The 18,339-nt window shown below is 51.8% G+C and overlaps 1 protein-coding gene across 5 annotated transcripts; it reads left to right on the top strand.

Annotated features, from left to right (window-relative positions):
* The first annotated feature begins 6,303 nt into the window (after nt 1–6,303).
* Nucleotides 6,304–17,948, top strand: NR4A2 (nuclear receptor subfamily 4 group A member 2). 5 transcript variants are annotated; one of them, XM_083576011.1, is made up of 8 exons: nt 6,304–6,730; nt 8,554–8,676; nt 9,539–10,560; nt 12,435–12,564; nt 13,638–13,726; nt 14,998–15,200; nt 15,471–15,649; nt 16,379–17,948. In XM_083576011.1, the coding sequence occupies exons 3-8, from the start codon at nt 9,541–9,543 to the stop codon at nt 16,633–16,635; spliced, it is 1,878 nt and encodes a 625-aa protein (XP_083432137.1). In that variant the 5' UTR covers nt 6,304–6,730; nt 8,554–8,676; nt 9,539–9,540; the 3' UTR covers nt 16,636–17,948. The 5 variants fall into 5 exon arrangements, with proteins under 5 accessions (XP_083432137.1, XP_083432136.1, XP_083432138.1 ...); XM_083576010.1 differs by having other exon boundaries at nt 6,354–6,730; nt 13,638–13,801; XM_083576012.1 differs by having other exon boundaries at nt 6,381–6,730; nt 9,726–10,560; nt 13,638–13,801.
* The last annotated feature ends 391 nt before the right edge of the window (nt 17,949–18,339 follow it).

The following is an 18,339-nucleotide window of genomic DNA, read 5'->3' on the forward strand; positions in this document are numbered from 1 at the left end:
TCATAATTTGAAAATATAGCTTTGTCAGTAACAAGAACTAGAGTTTTTGGGTTTTGGTTGGATTTTCTTTCTTAGAGTCAAGTAGCACCAAATCTAACATTCGTCAATGGTGTTGTTAACTCTGTATCTCATGTATTTCTGCTTCATGGAAATTCTGCTTTTTCATAATCTGCCCCCGGGGCGAAGCATAATTTGTAATGCAGTATTAGCAGCTAATGCAGATCAGGTAATGTGTATCAACTGTACCCCATAAAAATCTTTCCATAAAGCACTCTATTGAGTGTATTGTTTGTTTGTTTGTTTGTTTGTTTGTGTTGAATGATTCAAAGTAAAACATGTATTACAAACTTCAAGTGGAAAGTTGCATCTTCTGTATTGAGTCATTTATATTGGGCATATAAATTGTTTTTTATTCTTGTAACAACTAGTCATTTTGTGTTCGTTTTCACATTGTGAAATTTCCCAGCGTACGAAAAATAACCCCATTAATGCCTTAGTCCTAAAAGTGTTTACATTTTAAGTGAAATTAATGGAACAATAGAGGTCAAATAATGGTGCTTAAGATCTGAGTGTAAGTTAATACAAAGAAGTATGTGTTACTCAGATGGTAAGCAAATGTGTTGGCAGTTGGATGCCAGGCTGCAGTGAGGCCCATTTTGTTGAGATTGTATCCAACCAGCCTTACTCAGAGTAGACCCATTGAAATCAATAGCCATGGCTAGCTTCAGCCCATTTATTTCATTGGGTCTGCTGACTTAGTCAGATACAACCCAAACTGCCTAATCTTGCAGTCCACTTAGAAGTAAACACACTAAATTCAATGCAGCTTGAGTAAATATGCATAGAGTTGCCCTGCCACACACTTTATCAAACCCACCATTACAAAAAGCCACAAAATGGTCTGATCTGAGAGCATATGTTGGTGTTTTTTAAGTTAAGCTGGCCACAGAAGGATCACAGTGTTTGGATGAAACTGCCCGGAGTTCCCCCCAGAAACCACTCTGAATTCCCTGAAGAATTAGCATAAAAGAAAGGCACACCCCTTGTGAGATAAGGAAGATATGCGCCACTGAAATCAGTGAGGCTTGGTATATGGAATTGGGGTGTAAATTCTGTAACAATGGGGGAATATTTTTCCTTCTTAATATTTAATATTAAGAATGTAACATACACACTCGAAATCCCTATGCTAGATTGTCAGTCAGTCTCCAACACAAAGAAGTACATTTACATTTTAAAAACTAGTATGACCATAGTTTGCCCATACTGCATTTCTTCTGTCGGTAAAGAGATATGAGCTGTCTTTTTCTGGGTCTCATTTGCAGGGTTGGAAATTAGTAATTATGTATATCAACAAAATGCTATTGCAGGGTCTTTACACTGAAACATGATAGTCTGATGTTGTAGCGATTCCTTTGTGGTGGAACAGGAAGCATAAATGTTTAGGTGCCAGATCCCACAGTCACGCTGATAATAGCATTTGTTGTTGTTATAACACAAATATTATAGCATCCCTTAACAGTTACTCAGGGCAATATACACCCCTCCCCCATTTTAAATAATTATTTAAACTAAAAATTAATACCATATCATAAAGTATATTGACAATGGTGGGTTATCCCATGATATAACACAGTAAAATAATTTTTATAACATAATAAAATAATATTTCAAAATGCTTGTATAGACAAGGTTTTCATAAATCCAAAAGCACTTATTGCCATTCATTTTGTATTATAATAAATGCTTCTCTGATACTTTTATTAAGTATTCTCAACCAAAACTGATTAATCTACAAGTCAATAACATCCAAGGAAATAATACCAACTCTTTCAGTGACCCAAAATGCAGGCATTTGATACTGAGATACGTAATATCTCAGCGGCCTTCCCTAAAATAGGAATGAAATGCAGTAGAGCTTTTATCTTCTGGAGAACGTATTCCAAGATTTACCAAAGCACGTTAGAAACCTCACTCGGATTTTATTAGGCCGTTCCAAATACACTTGCTTGTATTGATTGTTAAGCCGAGCCCTCTACCGCCAGGATTGCAGAAATGCAGTAGCTAATGGTTGTAATTGGCCAACTTCAGCAGGGCTTAAGAGAGAAACGCGAGAACAGGTTTAGCGACCTTTTGTTTGTTCCGGGTGAACTCCCCTCCCCCCTCCCCGCTTAAAAAAATAAAAGGTTCATTCTGTGTGGTCCTATGCTACCAAAAAAAAAAAAAAATCAGACTATCCAAGATGAAAGAAAGAAAGAAAGAAAGAAAGAAAGAAAGAAAGAAAGAGATGCTTAATTTGTGAAACCTTCGCAGTGGGGTTAGGTGCCAGCCCTGATGGGTGGGTCAAACTTCAAGCAAACGTAAAAGACACTTTCTGTTTTTAAAAGGGCTGCTGAAGATAAAACAAGTACCGATCATTTCCACTATAAACAAACATAAAAAGATGAAACTTTCGCCGGCTAGAGTTGGCCCAATACAAGATACATAAGGTGGAAGGACGGATGGGTATCTATCTCAATAGTTTTTTGAGAAGGAGTTGCCCAAAGGGAGCGAGCGCAGTGTAGTTTAGGGCCATATAGGCAGAAAGTTGTAGAGCTGAGGTTCAGGTCAAGCCCTGAGCCCGGGTGCCCGGGGTAGCCAGCTGCTGCTACTACCAAGATAAATGCGCCGTGCCCCACATCGGGAAGAAAGTTGATGATAACAAAAGAGGTAAGTAAACAGCGCTCGCGCTGATAGGCACACAGGCATCAAGGGCTGCTGCCGTCTTTAGAGTCCCATCTGCCAGATGGAAACTCTTTAACTCAAAAGGGGGCAGAGCCATCGTGCCCAGCTCCTTGCACACACACACACATGCGTTTTTTGGAGGTGGGGAGGGCTTGGGCAAGCAAAAGAAAAGAAATAAAAATAAAAGCAAGCAAGGGGGGGGCGAAGGTTCTCAGTCTCTCAAAACCAGGAAAAGGTATAAAAATACCCCATTTCTCTGGCGGCTGCTGCTGCTTTCGAGTTTCCGATTCGGGGAGCCTTAAAATAGCCCAGCCCACTGGCAGGCTGTTGCTTCCCCCTCTCTCCGCGCAATGGAGCAGCAGCCACCGCCGGGCCAAGCTGCCTGGGCTCTGCTGCTGCCGCCGCGGCTATTTTTGGCGCATCCCGACCCTGTTGCGTCAATGGCCCCGTCCCCTTGCGTCACGCGCGGCCCCGCCCCCTTCTGCCGGCTCTCCCCTCCCCACTCTCACTTTTTCCCTTTCGTTCGCTCCAGCCCACGGCTGACGCGGCTGGGCTCATGCTAATAAGCTCGTGCTTCCCCCCCCTCCTTCCTCCTCCCCGCCCCGCCCTCTGGCTGCCTCTCGCCCGGGCCAGCAGTAGTAGCAGCAGCAGTAGCAGCAAAAGGAGGAGGAGAACTTAAGGTGGCCGGTCAGCGTTCTCCCCCCCCCCGCCGCGCACGCACACTTCCTCCCCCTGAGCCCCACCACCACCACCCTGCGAAACTCCCTCGTGCTATTTATAGAGTTCCTAAAAATAGCACGGAGTAAGGGTAGGGGGGAGGGGACGCTTGGCCCGTCCGGGAGGGAATCCCGCTGGGCTCATATATCCTTCACCCCCACGCTCAGCAAAACAAGGGAGGGGAGATTTTCAGGCCGTCGGGGATATCCTTCCAATTCCAACTTGGGGAAGGAAAAAAATAAATAAATTTCCAGGTCTTTTTTTACTGCGGGGAAGACCGCTGGAAGTAGCCATCGGGCGACCAGATTGCCCCAAGGTAAATAAAAAAGGACCAGGTCGGTCTTCTTAGCCAAAGTTGAGGATCTGCTCGAGGATCTGCTTACCCTGCGCAGGATCTTTCCGGAGACATGGCCACTAAGTAGCCGATTCCCACAACTCTCTCTCTCCTCTTTAGTTTGTCTCAGGTTTTCACACACAGCGCTGCTAAGCCCCCATCGTCACCCTTCCCACGTGCAAGATCAGGTCAAACCTTGGCAGTTTAGGAGCAAGTGCTTCGTGTCACGCCATTGGCAGGGTAGACATGGGCGTGGCCAAGGGGCGGCAGGGAGGGCAGCTGACCCCCCCAATAAATACAAACCAATACGAATTTCAGGTTCTGCCCCCCTAGCAAAAGCCTACCCCCACCCTAACAAAAATCCTGGCTACGCCCATGAGGGTAGAATAATAGAATTGTACAGTTGCAGTGCAGGAATATTTTGGGGCTCGAACCCATGACCAACTGAGTTATCTCTCAGGGGTGTAGGTGGGTGGGTGGGTGCGTGTGGGTGGGTGTTTTGGGTGGGGGGTTGACACTTTTTGGCCATTTTTCTCCGCCTGGAATATTGAGGAGGGGGGTGGGCCCGTGGGCGCAGGGGGAAGGAAAGAGGAGACGCCTGTGAATCGCCCCCCTTTTTTGGCTGCTTAGGGCTCTGGGAAAGCAGGGGGTGGAGTGGGCACGGAGCTCCCTCGACGAGCAACTTTTCCAGCTCAGGAAATGATGGCTTGTGCCCTCTCCTTCAGCCCCAGCCCCGCCTGCCCCTGCTAATACTCCCTGGGCATTGGCACTGCCCACTCGGAGAGCATCCGTCCCGGTGGCTCACTGTGGCAAGCAAGACCGAAGAAAAAGTGCTGAGGAGCAGGCAAGCCCTATATTTCCCACCCCACCCCACCCTTCAAGGCAGCAAGTCCCTAACTGGAGAAGCCCTTACTCACAAGCAAGCCTCGCTGGGGCACGTCCAGTGCAACCTTAGACGTGTTTCCTCGGAAGTAAGGCTCGCTCGCGCTCCCTTCAGCGAAGCTGGAGTGTGCTTAGTTAGGGCTGCAGCCTCGATCCCGAGGAAGCATGTCCGGATCCTGAGCATCGTCCCACTTTTCCTTCACCAAACACACACGCACGCACGCTCCTTCCTGTGAATCCTTGCCCTGCCTCTGAACTCAACCGCTGTGCGTGCAATAGTTGCAAACGGGTCTCTCCCCCTCCCCCGCAGGACTGGAGCAAATTCTTCTGCATAATATTGTGTCATGTGTTTGTCGTTCCCCATCTATATAGTAAGGAGGAAAAGGCGCCGCATGTTCTTCAAGCATGAACTTTCCCAAAAGACCGATGGATTCCTCCTCTCCACATCTCTCTCCTCTCCCCCGCCCCCTTGCGCGCGCGCGCTTCTTCAGAAATGATACATTTTGCAAAGTTAAGAAAAGAAAGAAGAGCAGCTCGAAGGAGTGATGCTTCGGGACGTACATCGGACTAGGGTCTGATTGTGCAACTTGTTGCATGCGTTGTCTCAGCTTTTAAAAAGGGATGGACTGGCTGCGTCAATGCATTCCTGGTTCTTTACCTGTCAAATGCCCCGCTCGCAGAAGCGGCACGGGGAGGGGGAGGGCGCATCCGGGATAAGAGAAGCTACAGAATCTCTGATAGAAAGATAGGTCAGTTAAAGATGGATGGACAGAGATGATAGAGATAGATAGATGATAGATAGATGATAGATAGATAGATAGATAGATAGATAGATAGACAGACAGATATGCAGAGCAGCCTTGTGTGTGCTCACTCAGAAGTTAAACCCCGCCTTAGGAGCCAGCTCCTAGGGGCTGAGGTCCCTTCGCCCCCCACCATAAAATATTTGAACCCCCCCAAAGTTGATAGGCATTGCCATTCAAACAGTGTGTGCACCACATCATGTGACTGATTATGAATATTTCATCCAAGTTGGCACCCCTAAACCACCGCCCCCAAATTCAGTGGGACTCCCTCCGAGGAAAGTGGATTTCCACCTCAGATCTGGAAGTGGGCATAGTAGATACTCTTAAATCTCGGGGACGTGGGTTGGGGGCCCCACGTTGAGCAAAAGACCCCTGCCTTGCAGCGGGTCGGACTAGATGCCCTTCGTGGTCCCTTCCAACTCTACCATCCTAGGATTTCCTGTGAGATAAAATGAACACGCGTTGCAGCGAAGGGGCGGGAGTGGGGGAGATCTCGATTGACAGCTGTCTGGGCTCGGTCGGTGACAAGAGGGGGCGGGGAGAGGGAAGTAGGCTTCTCTCTTTGTTTACAATCTCGGACATCGGGGGTGTACCAGAAGAGGTGGGGGGGCAGAAAGAGAGGGGAAAGTGGCGAGCCCTGCCCCTCTTTTGGCCCAAAGCAGCTCCCAGCTTGGCAGGCGGGAAAGCAGGCAGGCGAGCGAGGCAGGCGAGTTGCTTCCCACCTTAAAAGCGCCACTCTTGGTGATGTCACGTCGGAAATTTACCAAAGCGAGCGCTAGCCAACGGTACGGAGCGATCCAGCCCCTGGCCCGGCTGATTGGGCGGGCGGCACTGACGTGCACTGACGCTTGGAGACTCGAGGTGCATGTTGGCTGGGCAAAAGGGAGCCCACATAAACAAAGGCACATTGCAGGCAAGGGCCAGTCCGTCCGGCTTGCTCGCCCCGCGCTGCGCTCTCGCGCCGCACTTCCTGGAGAGAGAAGGAGTGCGTGGCGCCCGGCGCCGAGAGGAGAGGAGAGGCGGGCGCGGAGGGGGCGCGCGTGCGGGAGACAGGCAGCCCGGCAGCCAAGCAGCCAGGCAGGCAGGCAGGCAGGCAGGCAGGCGGAGAGAGCGACCGAGAAGACGCCGCCGCAGCAGCTGCAGCCGGGGATCGCGCGCTCTCGCTTGCTCTCCGCTCGCTCGCTCGCTTTACCTCGCCCATCCGCCCCTGGGAATCGGAGCTACTACTCCCCACCGGTGAATGAATGAAACAGCCACAGCCCAACAAGTAAGTGGATCGCGCCGGGTCTGGGGGTGGGGGGGCACTCTCGGCTTAACTGCCATCTGGATGCGCTGCCCGGGTTTCTCAAAGGCGAGAGAAAGTAGCGGGGGGGGGGGGAGAGACTGGAGACGTGGGGGGGGGGGCAAGGAAGGAAATAGTAACACGTTGTGCAGGAGGTTTTCTTCCAAATGTTCTTCCTAGAAAGAAAGACCTCGCTGTTCGGCCTTCAGGTCGGGGGTTCTTCCAACCAGTGCCCTCCCCCCTATATTCCAAACCGGCTGTTTCCAGTTATTATAAGGTGGGGAAAGTCAACTTTGGGTTTAGTCTGCTCGCCTCTTCTGGACTTGGTGCCGCAACCTTGCGGGTTAAGATCCTCGGTGTGTGGGGTTTTATATTATTATTTTCTTACGATTTTGGTCCAGGGTTCAATTGGAGAGGGAGAAAAGTTGCTGGGCGGATGTGTGTTGCTTGGGAACGACTTTGATCTCCGCCAGTTGAGAAGCTTAGCCAGCGCGTCGTCGCCTTTCAAGGTTTTATTACTGCCGGAGGTTGGTGGGGGGTTTAAATTAGTGTAACGCACGCGGCTTTGTAACACCGGGAGGGGGGATGCCGGCCTCCTGACCTAGCAGGGACGGCGCGGGAGTCGATCCGGAGAGGGAAATCCCTTCCAAATTCGGAGGAGAGCAGGAGGAATGGGAAGAAGAAGAAGAGGAAGAGGGTGCCAGGGGTTAAACTAGCTGACAGATGAAGAGACCCTTTGCTTCGGATGGAATTCGAATTAGGGCATGCCGGGGACACGGATCTGGAGTGGGCGCAAAGAGGAGAGTCCCTTTGGCGGGCCGGCTGCCTGGCTTCAGTTGTCGAACTTTCCGGCGCTGTTTTCATTGTAGATCTAGAGAAACTGTGTTTGGGGATGCAGTGGTCGGGAAAAGCCAGCCACCCTCCCGCCCCTTAGACGTGGGTCAGTTCCGAAAGCCATCCGGAAGAGTTGAGAGAGGGATCCCTTTCTCTTCAGATTTGCTACTTTGTCGGCGCGCGCGCGTCCCTTGGGCGCCCTTTTGCCCTGTTCCGCCTGCAGCTTCGGGGACTGTCATGGACGGAGCTGCTTTGCTCTTTAATTGCCTTCCTCATTGTGCGCGCGCGTGCCTTTTAATTAATTCACTTTATGGCTGTTTTTCTCCTTTTCCTACAGTCCAGCGGAATTTCTAGAGGAAAGGGAAGGAGGGGGAGATGTGGGTGTCGCCATTTAATTAGTGTGTGTGTGTGTGTGTGTGTGTGTGTGTGTGTGTGTTTGTGTGTATCTATCTATCTATCTATAGTATACACACACCCTAAGGACATTTTCTTAAGTGTCTAATTTCCTAATGACTGAAGTACTTCCGAGTAAACTGTGTCAATCTTGGGGCATTTGATAATCTGTCTGCGTGTATATATGGATAGACTTAGACATACACTACTAAGAAGTAAGAGGAGGAATCAAAGCCAATTTCATTGCACTTTTGTTATATACAGTGAGGAAAAAATGACACGCGTGACAGCTACTTTAGATTTTCTAACACAAAGCAAGTTTTCTCCTTACATCTCCACCCTCATCTGCCCACACATATTAAGGTTCTAATGCCCCCAAACTTTCGGTGCCCCCTGCCCTGCCTTGGGCTTTCGAGGAAGTCCTGCTCTCTTCCCAGGGGTTGGGGATCGAGTCCCTTGGCAGCCGCATCTTCCCCTCCTAGTCCTTTCCAAGTGAGGCTGAAAGAGTAACAAGTTTTTTTTCCCCTCCCCTCCTCTCCTCTCTGTGTTTGTTTCCCTCCCGCTCTTCTTGTGCTTTCCAGGGAGCACCCGGGTCACTCTGGAGTCCGCAGCGCTTCCCTCCCGTCTTGGCAACCTGTCCCTCCATTGAATTCCGACGCTGTCCGCCTTTAGCCCCCCCGAAAACGCCTCTCACTCGGCTGAAGGTGGGTGAGTCCCTGGCTATTTGCATCCATCCATCGTCCTCCTCCAGATCCCCAAACGCTCCTTTCCTGGGGACCTGAAAACTGAGACATGGGGCAAGTCCGGAGAGATGGGCTTAGGCACAATTTGGGGAGGGGGAGGGGAAGGGGAATGGGAAGGAGAGATCTGATGTGCAGGGAGAGAGGGAGGGGAAAATATATTGGGGCGATGTGGGGGGGAGGGATATGCGGGCTACACCCTCCCGCAGCCGAAGCACTGACAGCTATCAGACGGCCCTTGTTGGGCTTGCCTGCGGGGCTTTTCTCTGCTTAGAGGGGATCGTTCCCATCCCTCTTCCCCACGATCAGTCCTTCCTTCCCCCTCTCTGCCCCTCTTCTCTCCCCCATCCCCACCTCTACACGCCACGACCTCTTCCCTACCTCTTTCTCTGCCTGATCCACCTCCCCATCGCCCAGCTCCCTGTCCCTCCTCCTCCTCCTCCTCTCTCTGTCCATTTTCCCCACTGCAGCCTCCCTTTTGCTGCCAGCTTTTTTCGCCCTGCCGGTGGGCCACGTCGAACTTCCTCCTTCCTCCGCTCTTCTGTCCTGCCATCTCAGCCCAGCTTTCTCCCCTTGCTGCCCCACTTCCCACTTCCCCTCCTCCTCCTCCAGCGCCCTTCATCTTCTTCCTCCCGAACCCCATTCCCCGACGTGAGGGCGGTGGTTGGTGGGGAGCGGGAGGCGCAAGGAGGGAGCTTGGCGGTGTGGGCGGGCGGTGTGGGCGGCTGGGTTTTCCCCTTCGGGGGCTTGTTGCTGCGCAGCAGCTAACCACCCTGACCCCCCAGCTGAGCCATGTTGTTGTTGTTGTGCCGTATCTCGTTTGCAGCCATGCCCTGCGTCCAGGCTCAGTTCGGGTCCTCGCCGCAAGGAGCCAGCCCGGCCACGCAGAGCTACGCTTACCATCACTCGGCGGCTGCCGGGGAGTACAGCTCGGACTTCTTAACGCCCGAGTTTGTCAAGTTTAGCATGGACCTGACCAACACTGAAATCACTGCCACCACTTCTCTCCCCAGCTTCAGTACGTTCATGGACAACTACGGCGCCGCCGCCGCCGCAGCCGCCGCGGGCTACGACGTCAAGCCGCCTTGCCTGTACCAAATGCCCTCGCAGCCGCCGCCGCCGCCTCCGCCACCCCCGCCGCCGCCCCCGCCGCCCTCCATCAAGGTCGAGGAGCTGCCCCTGCACGGCCACGCGCACGGCTACCCCCCTCCGCCGCCCCAGCAGCCGCCGCCGGCCGCCGGGCCGCAGCAGCCCGACGAGCTGGCCGTCTACTACAAGCCGTGCTCGTCGCCGCCAGCCCCGACCGCGGGCTTCGCCCCCGGGCAGAGCGTGTGGGACGAGGCGGGGCCCCTGCACGGCTTCCACCACCACCACCATCACCACCACCATCACCACCACGCGCAGGCCTATGGCGGAGCGGCGGCCGTCGGGGGCGGCGGCGGCGGCGGGATGCACAAAGCGGTGGCCCCGACGGCCGTGCCGCGCCTCTCGCTCTTCTCCTTCAAGCAGTCTCCGCCAGGCACGCCAGTGGGCAGCTGCCAGATGCGCTTCGACGGGCCCCTGCACACCCTGCCGCTCAACGGCGAGCCCGGCGGGCCCCACCACCATCACCACCACCACGACGGGCAGCCCTTCGCCCTGCCCAACCCCATCCGCAAGCAGGCCGCCGCCGTCGGCTTCCCCGGGCTGCAGATCGGGCACGCTTCGCAGCTCCTGGACGCCCAGGTGCCGTCGCCGCCCTCGCGGGGCTCGCCCTCCAACGAGGGGCTCTGTGCCGTCTGCGGGGACAACGCTGCCTGCCAGCACTACGGCGTGCGCACCTGCGAGGGCTGCAAAGGCTTCTTCAAGGTGAGATGCTGCTGCTAGGGAGCCGCGACAGGGGGCGGGGGGAGGGCTTCTGTGTCAGTGGTGATGGAGGAGGAGGACCAGATTTTGCGCCGGCCGTCTCTCCAGCTGCCGAGCCGCTAACGCAGCTCTCCATCCCCGCATCCCTCCCTCCCCTGTATCTATCCTGTCCTCTGTGCCCATCCATCGCTCCTTCCTCCAAGGCACTGATGGATAGATCCCTTCTTCGCTCTCCCAATCTAGGCCGAGGCCCCGCCCCCGCAAATTGGAATCCACACCTGGCTGTTTTAGCCTGGTACGATAATTGCCACTCCGCATTAGACGCCCGGCCTTGGACAGCCCTGAAAGGAAGGAAGCCCTATGGCGGGCAGCCTCACACTTGCGCTCAGGGTTCATGAACCCAGAATAAACTTCAGTCCTGGTTCTCTTCCCTTTGCATCCTAAAGAGAGACAAGCTGGTAATCGCGCCAGGCGTCCCAGCGCGCATAGATAGGATCGGGCCCTATTCAAGCGGCATAAACTCTCCCACCAGTTCGCGACTCACCTGTCCCCAAATCTCATTCGAATCCTTGACTTGAGAAAGTCACAGTTTAAATCACCTTTTTGGTCTCCCTACGTGGGAATATTGACACGCGCTTCAGAAACGCCAGACGCTTATATTCCTAGCTCAGATATTTACAATCGCCCCTTTTAGTCTAAACTTTCTGCCAAAAGTAGAGATTTGGGGTTCCCCTCCCCCACCCCGCGTTTCCCAGCCGTCGGAAGAGTTGGCCAAGCGCAACTTGGTTTATTTATTTTCTTGTTGACCACGCTTTTGTCCTACTCTGTTGCTGAATATGTTAAGGCCGGACAATCCGTTACGGCGGATAATCTTTATGAAAGTGGGAGAAGTGGGGAAGAAACCCCACCCAGCTCCTCTGTCGCCAGGGTTTATTGTTGGCACTGCTCCTGGGCACTGCGGAGACCACAAGGACCAAAAGATGCCCGGTTGCTTGACCAAGGGAGTCAGGAAAAGTCAGGATTTCGGAGACGTGCTTTTGGAATCAGGGGAGAGAAAGCGCCGCCAAGCCCCAGGCCTCTTTCTCTCCCCCAACCCGACGCAAAGCGTACCAGAGGGATCAAGCCAAACCAGGAATTTAGGAGCGCACTCGGGCGCTGTTGGGTGAGGGTGGGTTTTTAATATTTTAATGCGCTCGACGCTGCATCCTGAGGCCTGCTCAGAATCTCTACAGGCAGCCCATCACCTGGGGAAAAGCGGAAGGAAAAACTGGGGTCCATGTGTCAGAAAGTCGCTGTCCTCCCCAGGCAGCTTTCGTCGCCCAACCCACTCTCTTTAAAACAACAACAACAACACCATTTCCCTCCTTCCTCTCCCTAAAGGAGAGGCGAGCAGAGGCCGAGCGGGCGGGCGAAGGGAGCTATTTGCATGCGCTCGCCTTTTGCCTTCGGATTGAAATTGGTTAGGACAGAGAACCGTGTCTAAGCTAACCAAGTGGAACGGAATTCCCTATGGTCAAATTAAGTGATCTCTTTATTTCCCCCATTCTGATTGAATAATCTTATCATTTGAAAGAGAGAAGGTCTCGGAGGAATGTAAATAATATGAATGCCCACGGATTTGTATTTACCGAACGTCTCCTCTCTCCTCCGCTTGGCATATCAAGCATCGGCAAGGAGCTGCGGGGCCGGCGCGCTCGCTTCCCATTTGTTTCGAGATAAATGCCTTGGAAAAGGAGAAGGGCTGGAGGGGAAGGGGAAGGCGAGCGAGAGGGGGGTGGGGGTGGGAGGGGGAAATGGCGAGGCGCTGTGCAGGGAATTTAACCGAGGGCGCCTCCTTTGGACTCCCCCACCCCAATCTCCTCCCCTCTTTTCCGCAGCGCACCGTCCAGAAAAACGCCAAGTATGTTTGCCTAGCGAATAAAAACTGCCCCGTGGACAAACGCCGCCGGAATCGGTGCCAGTACTGTCGCTTTCAGAAGTGCCTGGCAGTCGGCATGGTCAAAGAAGGTACCGCTTGCGGGGGGGGGGAGGGGCTGCCGGGATGACTGGGAGCGGGAGGGGGGGCGGGCTGGTCCTCGGAGTAGTCACCAGCCACAGCTGCGAGAAGGAAGCGCGGACACGCACACTTCCTTTCCCGTTCGCCACGTCGGAGAACGTCCGCGTCCCAGCAGCGTTCGGGCCTAATTCAGTCCTATGCAAACGAGTGCAAGCCTGGGGAGGCTTTTCAGTAAACCTGCAAAGATAGCGGAGAGCTCTGGGACCATGGTCCTTCGACGGCCACAGTCGAGCGCCTACACACACTGACTCGCAGGGGAATCTCCCAGAGAAGTAAATAAACAGGCAAGCAGAGGCCTTAACTGCCCAGGGAGCTTAGGATGACATCGAAGAAGCAGAGGCAGTTACTGGCCCCTCTCTGGAACCGGATGGCCTTCATCCTAGACGTGAAGGGACCCAGGCATAGGTTCCTTACGTCTAAGATGTGAAGGACGAGGCATCCCAGGGCAAAGAGAGTCGAGGCGGGGTTGGGATTTTGCCAAGGCTCAGATGCACTCTTTCCTAAACAAGAATGCCATTCATATCATGGCTAAGGCCAGGGCTTTTTCCTCCCAGGGGTAAGTCACCGGAACTCTCGGGTGAGTACCGGCACCTCTCAACTGTGAAGTGTTTAGAGTGAGTTCCGGCACCTGTTTTTCTAGAAAAATAGCACTGGCTAAGACCGAACAAATGCTGAGGCCCATTCCCGGCTCACAGAAGCTACACCGCTCCATCCCAATTTCAGAGTCGATATTTCCATCCACAAGGGTGTATACTATACACTGGTGGTTCCTTTTAACAAGCAACTTTTGCTCCCGCGCGCACATACGCACGAGAGGAAAAGCAAATAAAGGAATATTCATTCAGTGGGAACTCTGGACACCTTTGTGTTGGAGGCTTCCTGGTGCCGTCGAAGATGCACTGCATCCCCGGGGGGCGGAGGTGGTGGTGGTGGTCGCGTAAGGGATGTCAGGGCTTCTTCGCTTTCCTGTTCAAAAGCTGCTCCCTCTCTGGCCGGGCGAGTTGACCAGCTCTCTCTTTTGCAGTGGTTCGCACAGACAGTTTAAAAGGCCGGCGGGGTCGCTTGCCGTCGAAACCGAAGAGCCCCCAGGAGCCCTCTCCCCCGTCGCCCCCGGTGAGTCTGATCAGTGCCCTGGTGAGAGCCCATGTCGACTCCAACCCGGCTATGACCAGCCTGGACTATTCCAGGGTAAGCTGGAGACAACATTCGCCGAAGGGTCCGCCTCGCGGGGGGACGCGCTGAGCACGCGGCTAGTCCGTAGCGAGGCCATTTCTCTGTTTGGGAGGAGAGAGACCCTTTGCCCTAAAGCTGTTGCCAAGAAACCGCGGGGATATTGGAGGACTGCTCTTAAGATACATCAGGGCCCGAGGATTGTGGTGTGGGTCGGGGGCAGGGGTGGATGTGAGGGGGAGGTTTACGCCTTAGAAGCAACGCCTTGCCCACATCTGCTTCTAAGAGAGGCCTTTGATTCCCGTAGGATTTGCTTAGGATGCTTAGGGAAGTGAATCAGGAAAGATCTACTCTCGAAGTAACGGCGAGTAGGACCGAGCTGTTAGGCCTGATCCTCAAAGTCATTATTGGAGACAGCACATACACTGGCCTTAGTGGAGTTCCTTATCCGAAATGCTTTGGGGAGCTCATTCAGGGTATATATTTTGGCTCCTTCTGGTTTGTGGGGGAAGAGAGAGGAGGGTTTGCCGATTGGGATCTCCCTCTTTCCCTGTCCATACCGCATAACGCTAGCTTTATTATTATTATTATTACCCGGTCCTTCTGTGCTTCTGCACCCCAACAGTGACACGACACACGTGTATATGTCTGAATAATAAAAAATAAATAAAATGATGGGGACAGACACTTGCGTGGATGTGTTTTATCTTCTTAGACATATGTGCTTTTACAAGTGTGTGTGTGTGTGTGCGTTTCACGACACATACGGGCCTGTGTGTACAAGAGGATTCATTCCTAGTGTCACCATCGCACCCATCCTACGACACTCGCCTTTCCAGAGGCAAAAAAATAAAATCAGGGGCTGCTTGGATTTCCCCTCCTGGCGGGTCCTTCGGGGCGCTTTCCCAGGGCGCCTCTGCTAAGCCGACCCTTCTTGGCCACGGCAATTTCCACCTTCCTAGCACCACCCCTAATTGAATTAATTGCCCTGGAACATCTTAATTTCCTTACTGGTCAGAGCGAGGTTTAATTGTTATAAAAACCAGGCTCCCCTCCTCGGAATGGGGTTAGCAATTTCACGGGCGATATATTTTAGAGAACCTCATTAAATTGCTGGGGTCTCTTCCTCTCTCTCTCTCCTTCCTCCCCCACTTGCCTTCCCTTCCCATCTTTCCCCATCCGTTTCTCCTTCTTCTCCGGAATGGCGACTCCAGTTCCAGGCTAACCCGGACTATCAGATGAGCGGCGACGACACGCAGCACATCCAGCAGTTCTACGATCTATTGACTGGCTCCATGGAAATCATCCGGGGCTGGGCGGAAAAGATCCCCGGCTTCACCGATCTCCCCAAACAGGACCAGGACCTGCTCTTTGAATCCGCTTTCTTGGAGCTCTTCGTCCTGCGGTTAGCCTACAGGTAGGCAAAAGGAGGCAGAGCCGGGACAATTAGGCAGGGATCGGAGGCGGCGCAGTCCTGGGTGTTTGCACGCGCCTATGGATGTGTGGATGGATGCCTGTCTGCCAGTCTGATGAGAAAATCCTGAGCCGTTCAAGGTCCGCTGAGCTGCGTTTTATTAACTCCTCGGTAATTAGGTGCCTCTTAAGCCCTCGTTTATTGCTCGGCGAGTAATTAGTTGTTTGCCTCTTTCTCTCTGTCTCTCCGCCCCTGGGTGAACTCCCCCGGCAGATCCAACCCGGTGGAAGGCAAGCTGATATTTTGCAACGGCGTGGTCCTGCACCGGCTGCAGTGCGTCCGCGGCTTCGGCGAATGGATCGACTCGATCGTGGAGTTCTCGTCCAACCTGCAGAACATGAACATCGACATCTCCGCCTTCTCCTGCATCGCTGCGCTGGCCATGGTGACAGGTGAGCTTTGGGCTCCTAACCCCCATCGGGTTTTTTTGCTCCAGATTAATTAATTTGGAAGAAGTACTGCGTCATCCCTCTCATCATTATAAGTGAGCCATGCAGATCAGAATTCCCACTTCGCTTGCAATCTTACAACCCAAGACGGTCTGTCTCGTATTTGTACAATTTGCTAAGGCAGAGTTAGAATTGCCATATAAACCAGAAACCTTTAATTCGGCCTTTTAAAGTCCACAATACTCACCCCACACTTTCCACCTGATTACTAGGATACTACAGTATTACCATACATTCGTCATTAGAATTCCTCCTTCGCCAATAAACTCCTGCAATTCAACTCTGCTCTCACGATTGCAAATATAGAAAATGCAAGGCACAAAACCATCCTCAGACGGTGCGTGTTCGTGTGGAGCTATTGCTACACAGTTTGACCCTCTTGCACACTCAAAAGTGCCAATCTGGTCTGTTGACACCGGATACGGTGTGCCCAAGAAGTTGGACTGTGCCATTTTTACACGTGCCTTCTCCAAAGAGATTCTCCGAGATTTACACCCAGGTGAAGTGCCTAGCCTTTGCAAGCTAGGGCACAGCTAAAGTGGAGAGTTGCTTCTTCCTGGTATTAAGGAGCTGCAAGTTTGCGTCTTCTAGGCAAGGCCTGATGGCCACACACACACACACACACACACACACACACTGCTTCCAGTCTAATAAGCCCCTTGTCTCTTGCAGAGAGGCACGGCCTGAAGGAACCCAAGAGAGTGGAGGAACTGCAGAACAAGATTGTCAATTGTCTCAAGGACCACGTGACTTTCAACAACGGCGGCTTGAACCGGCCCAATTACTTGTCCAAACTGCTGGGCAAGCTCCCGGAACTGCGCACGCTTTGCACGCAAGGCCTGCAGCGCATCTTCTACTTGAAACTCGAAGACTTGGTGCCACCGCCGGCAATAATCGACAAACTTTTCCTGGACACGCTACCTTTTTAAAATAAAAGAGAGAGGGAGAGAGAGGGAGAGAGAAAGAAAAAACGAAAGAAAGAAAGAGACAGAGAGAGAGAGAAAGAGAGGGAGGGACTCTTCTTTGCCGCTGAGCTTTCCAAGTGAAGAACTTTCAAAGCCTGGAAGAGAGGGGGAAGGAAGGAAGGAAGGATGGAAAGAAGGAAGCAGATGAAGGGGCCTGACTAAGACACCTGGTCCGTGAGGAGCACCCATGGGTGCTGCTGGGCTCCCATCCCTTCAGACTGTGGTTGGCCTCTCCTGAAGGACAGAGACTGGACATTGGGGTGGGGGTCTCTCTCTATAGGCACCCTGGATCCCGTTCCTTGGACTGCACACAAATCCCATGGTACAAGCTTTTTATTATCGCCTGAAACAGACAAACAGTATCCTTCATACACCCCGGTCTCCCCAAAACAAAACAAAAAAAAGGGAGGGGGGGAAACAGAATTTCCTACTGCTATTATGGTGATGATGATGATGATGATGGTTATGATGAAGGACTTTTTGAGATAAGGAAGCTGAGCCTTCGCTGCTGCCGAAGGCGAGTGTACTAAGGGAACCCACCTAAGACTTTTTTTATATATATAAAAAATCATTTTCTGCTGTAAAGGAAAGCTGTAATATATATATAGACGACCAGTTAAGATGTGGGGAGGGAGACGGGGGAGGCATGAATCGACAGAAGGCGAAGGATTGTACATTTCACCAGATGCGGTTTGGCTTTTTCTTTCTTTCTTTTTAAAAGGAAAACAAAAACTATTCTGTGCCTATTTATGAATAAGCTATTCAAACCGATTCTGATAATAATAATGATAATAATAATAATTTTTTTAAAAAAGAGAGTTGGGTTGGGGGGGAGGAGAAAGTAAAGAATAACGAGAATCAATCAAAGGAGCTTGAAGAAATAAATAGATAGAAGTTGACGATTCAAGACCTAATCGAGAGAAAGCAGGGCCATTCTAGGAGGACCACGTTTATTATAGGCACTTGCTATTTCAGTAATGTCTATATTCTATAAATAGTAATTTCAGACACTATGTAGTCTGCTAGATTTTATAAAGATTGGTAGTTCTCTAAGAAGCCTCGAACGTTTTTCTCAATTGTAAAATAAGTGGGCACACGTGTTACACAGATCCAAACAGATTCTTCCTTCCTAAAACCCCAACCTGCCCCACTTCCCGGAAAAAAGCAAACACCTTTCGCCAGGGACCCCTATTTCCCGTCTTTGTAAACACCGTCCGGCATTCCTTGTTTGTAAGTGTCGTATGTATTGTTGATGCTGATTAAAAGAAAACAGTTTATATCTTGATTATTTTGTTGTCTGAAGCGGAGCCAAGTCTTGCATGCCACAAACGTTTTCACCGTTTCCAGAGTGCTTATATCTCATATACAGAACTCCCTGGAAATTAACTGAGCACTTTGAATTTTTATTTCGGGAGTGTTCGGGTTTTGGTTTTTTTTGGGTTTTTTTGGAGGGGGTGTGAGGGGTTGGGAAAAGGTGTATATTTTTCTTTTTGAAAAACAAATGTCTAAAATTGTCGGTTAATATATTATTTTACATTTCAGTAAGGAAGTTTTTTAATATATATCTATATATATAATGCCATATTCTGTAGTTTTTCTTTTTCTTTTCTTTGTATATTTCCAGGAGGGCACTACCTTAAGTTTCTGCCTCCTCTCCACCCCACAACC

Source organism: Podarcis filfolensis (genome assembly GCF_964270895.1).
Source record: "Podarcis filfolensis genome assembly, chromosome: 1".
In the NCBI taxonomy this organism is placed as follows: domain Eukaryota; kingdom Metazoa; phylum Chordata; class Lepidosauria; order Squamata; family Lacertidae; genus Podarcis; species Podarcis filfolensis.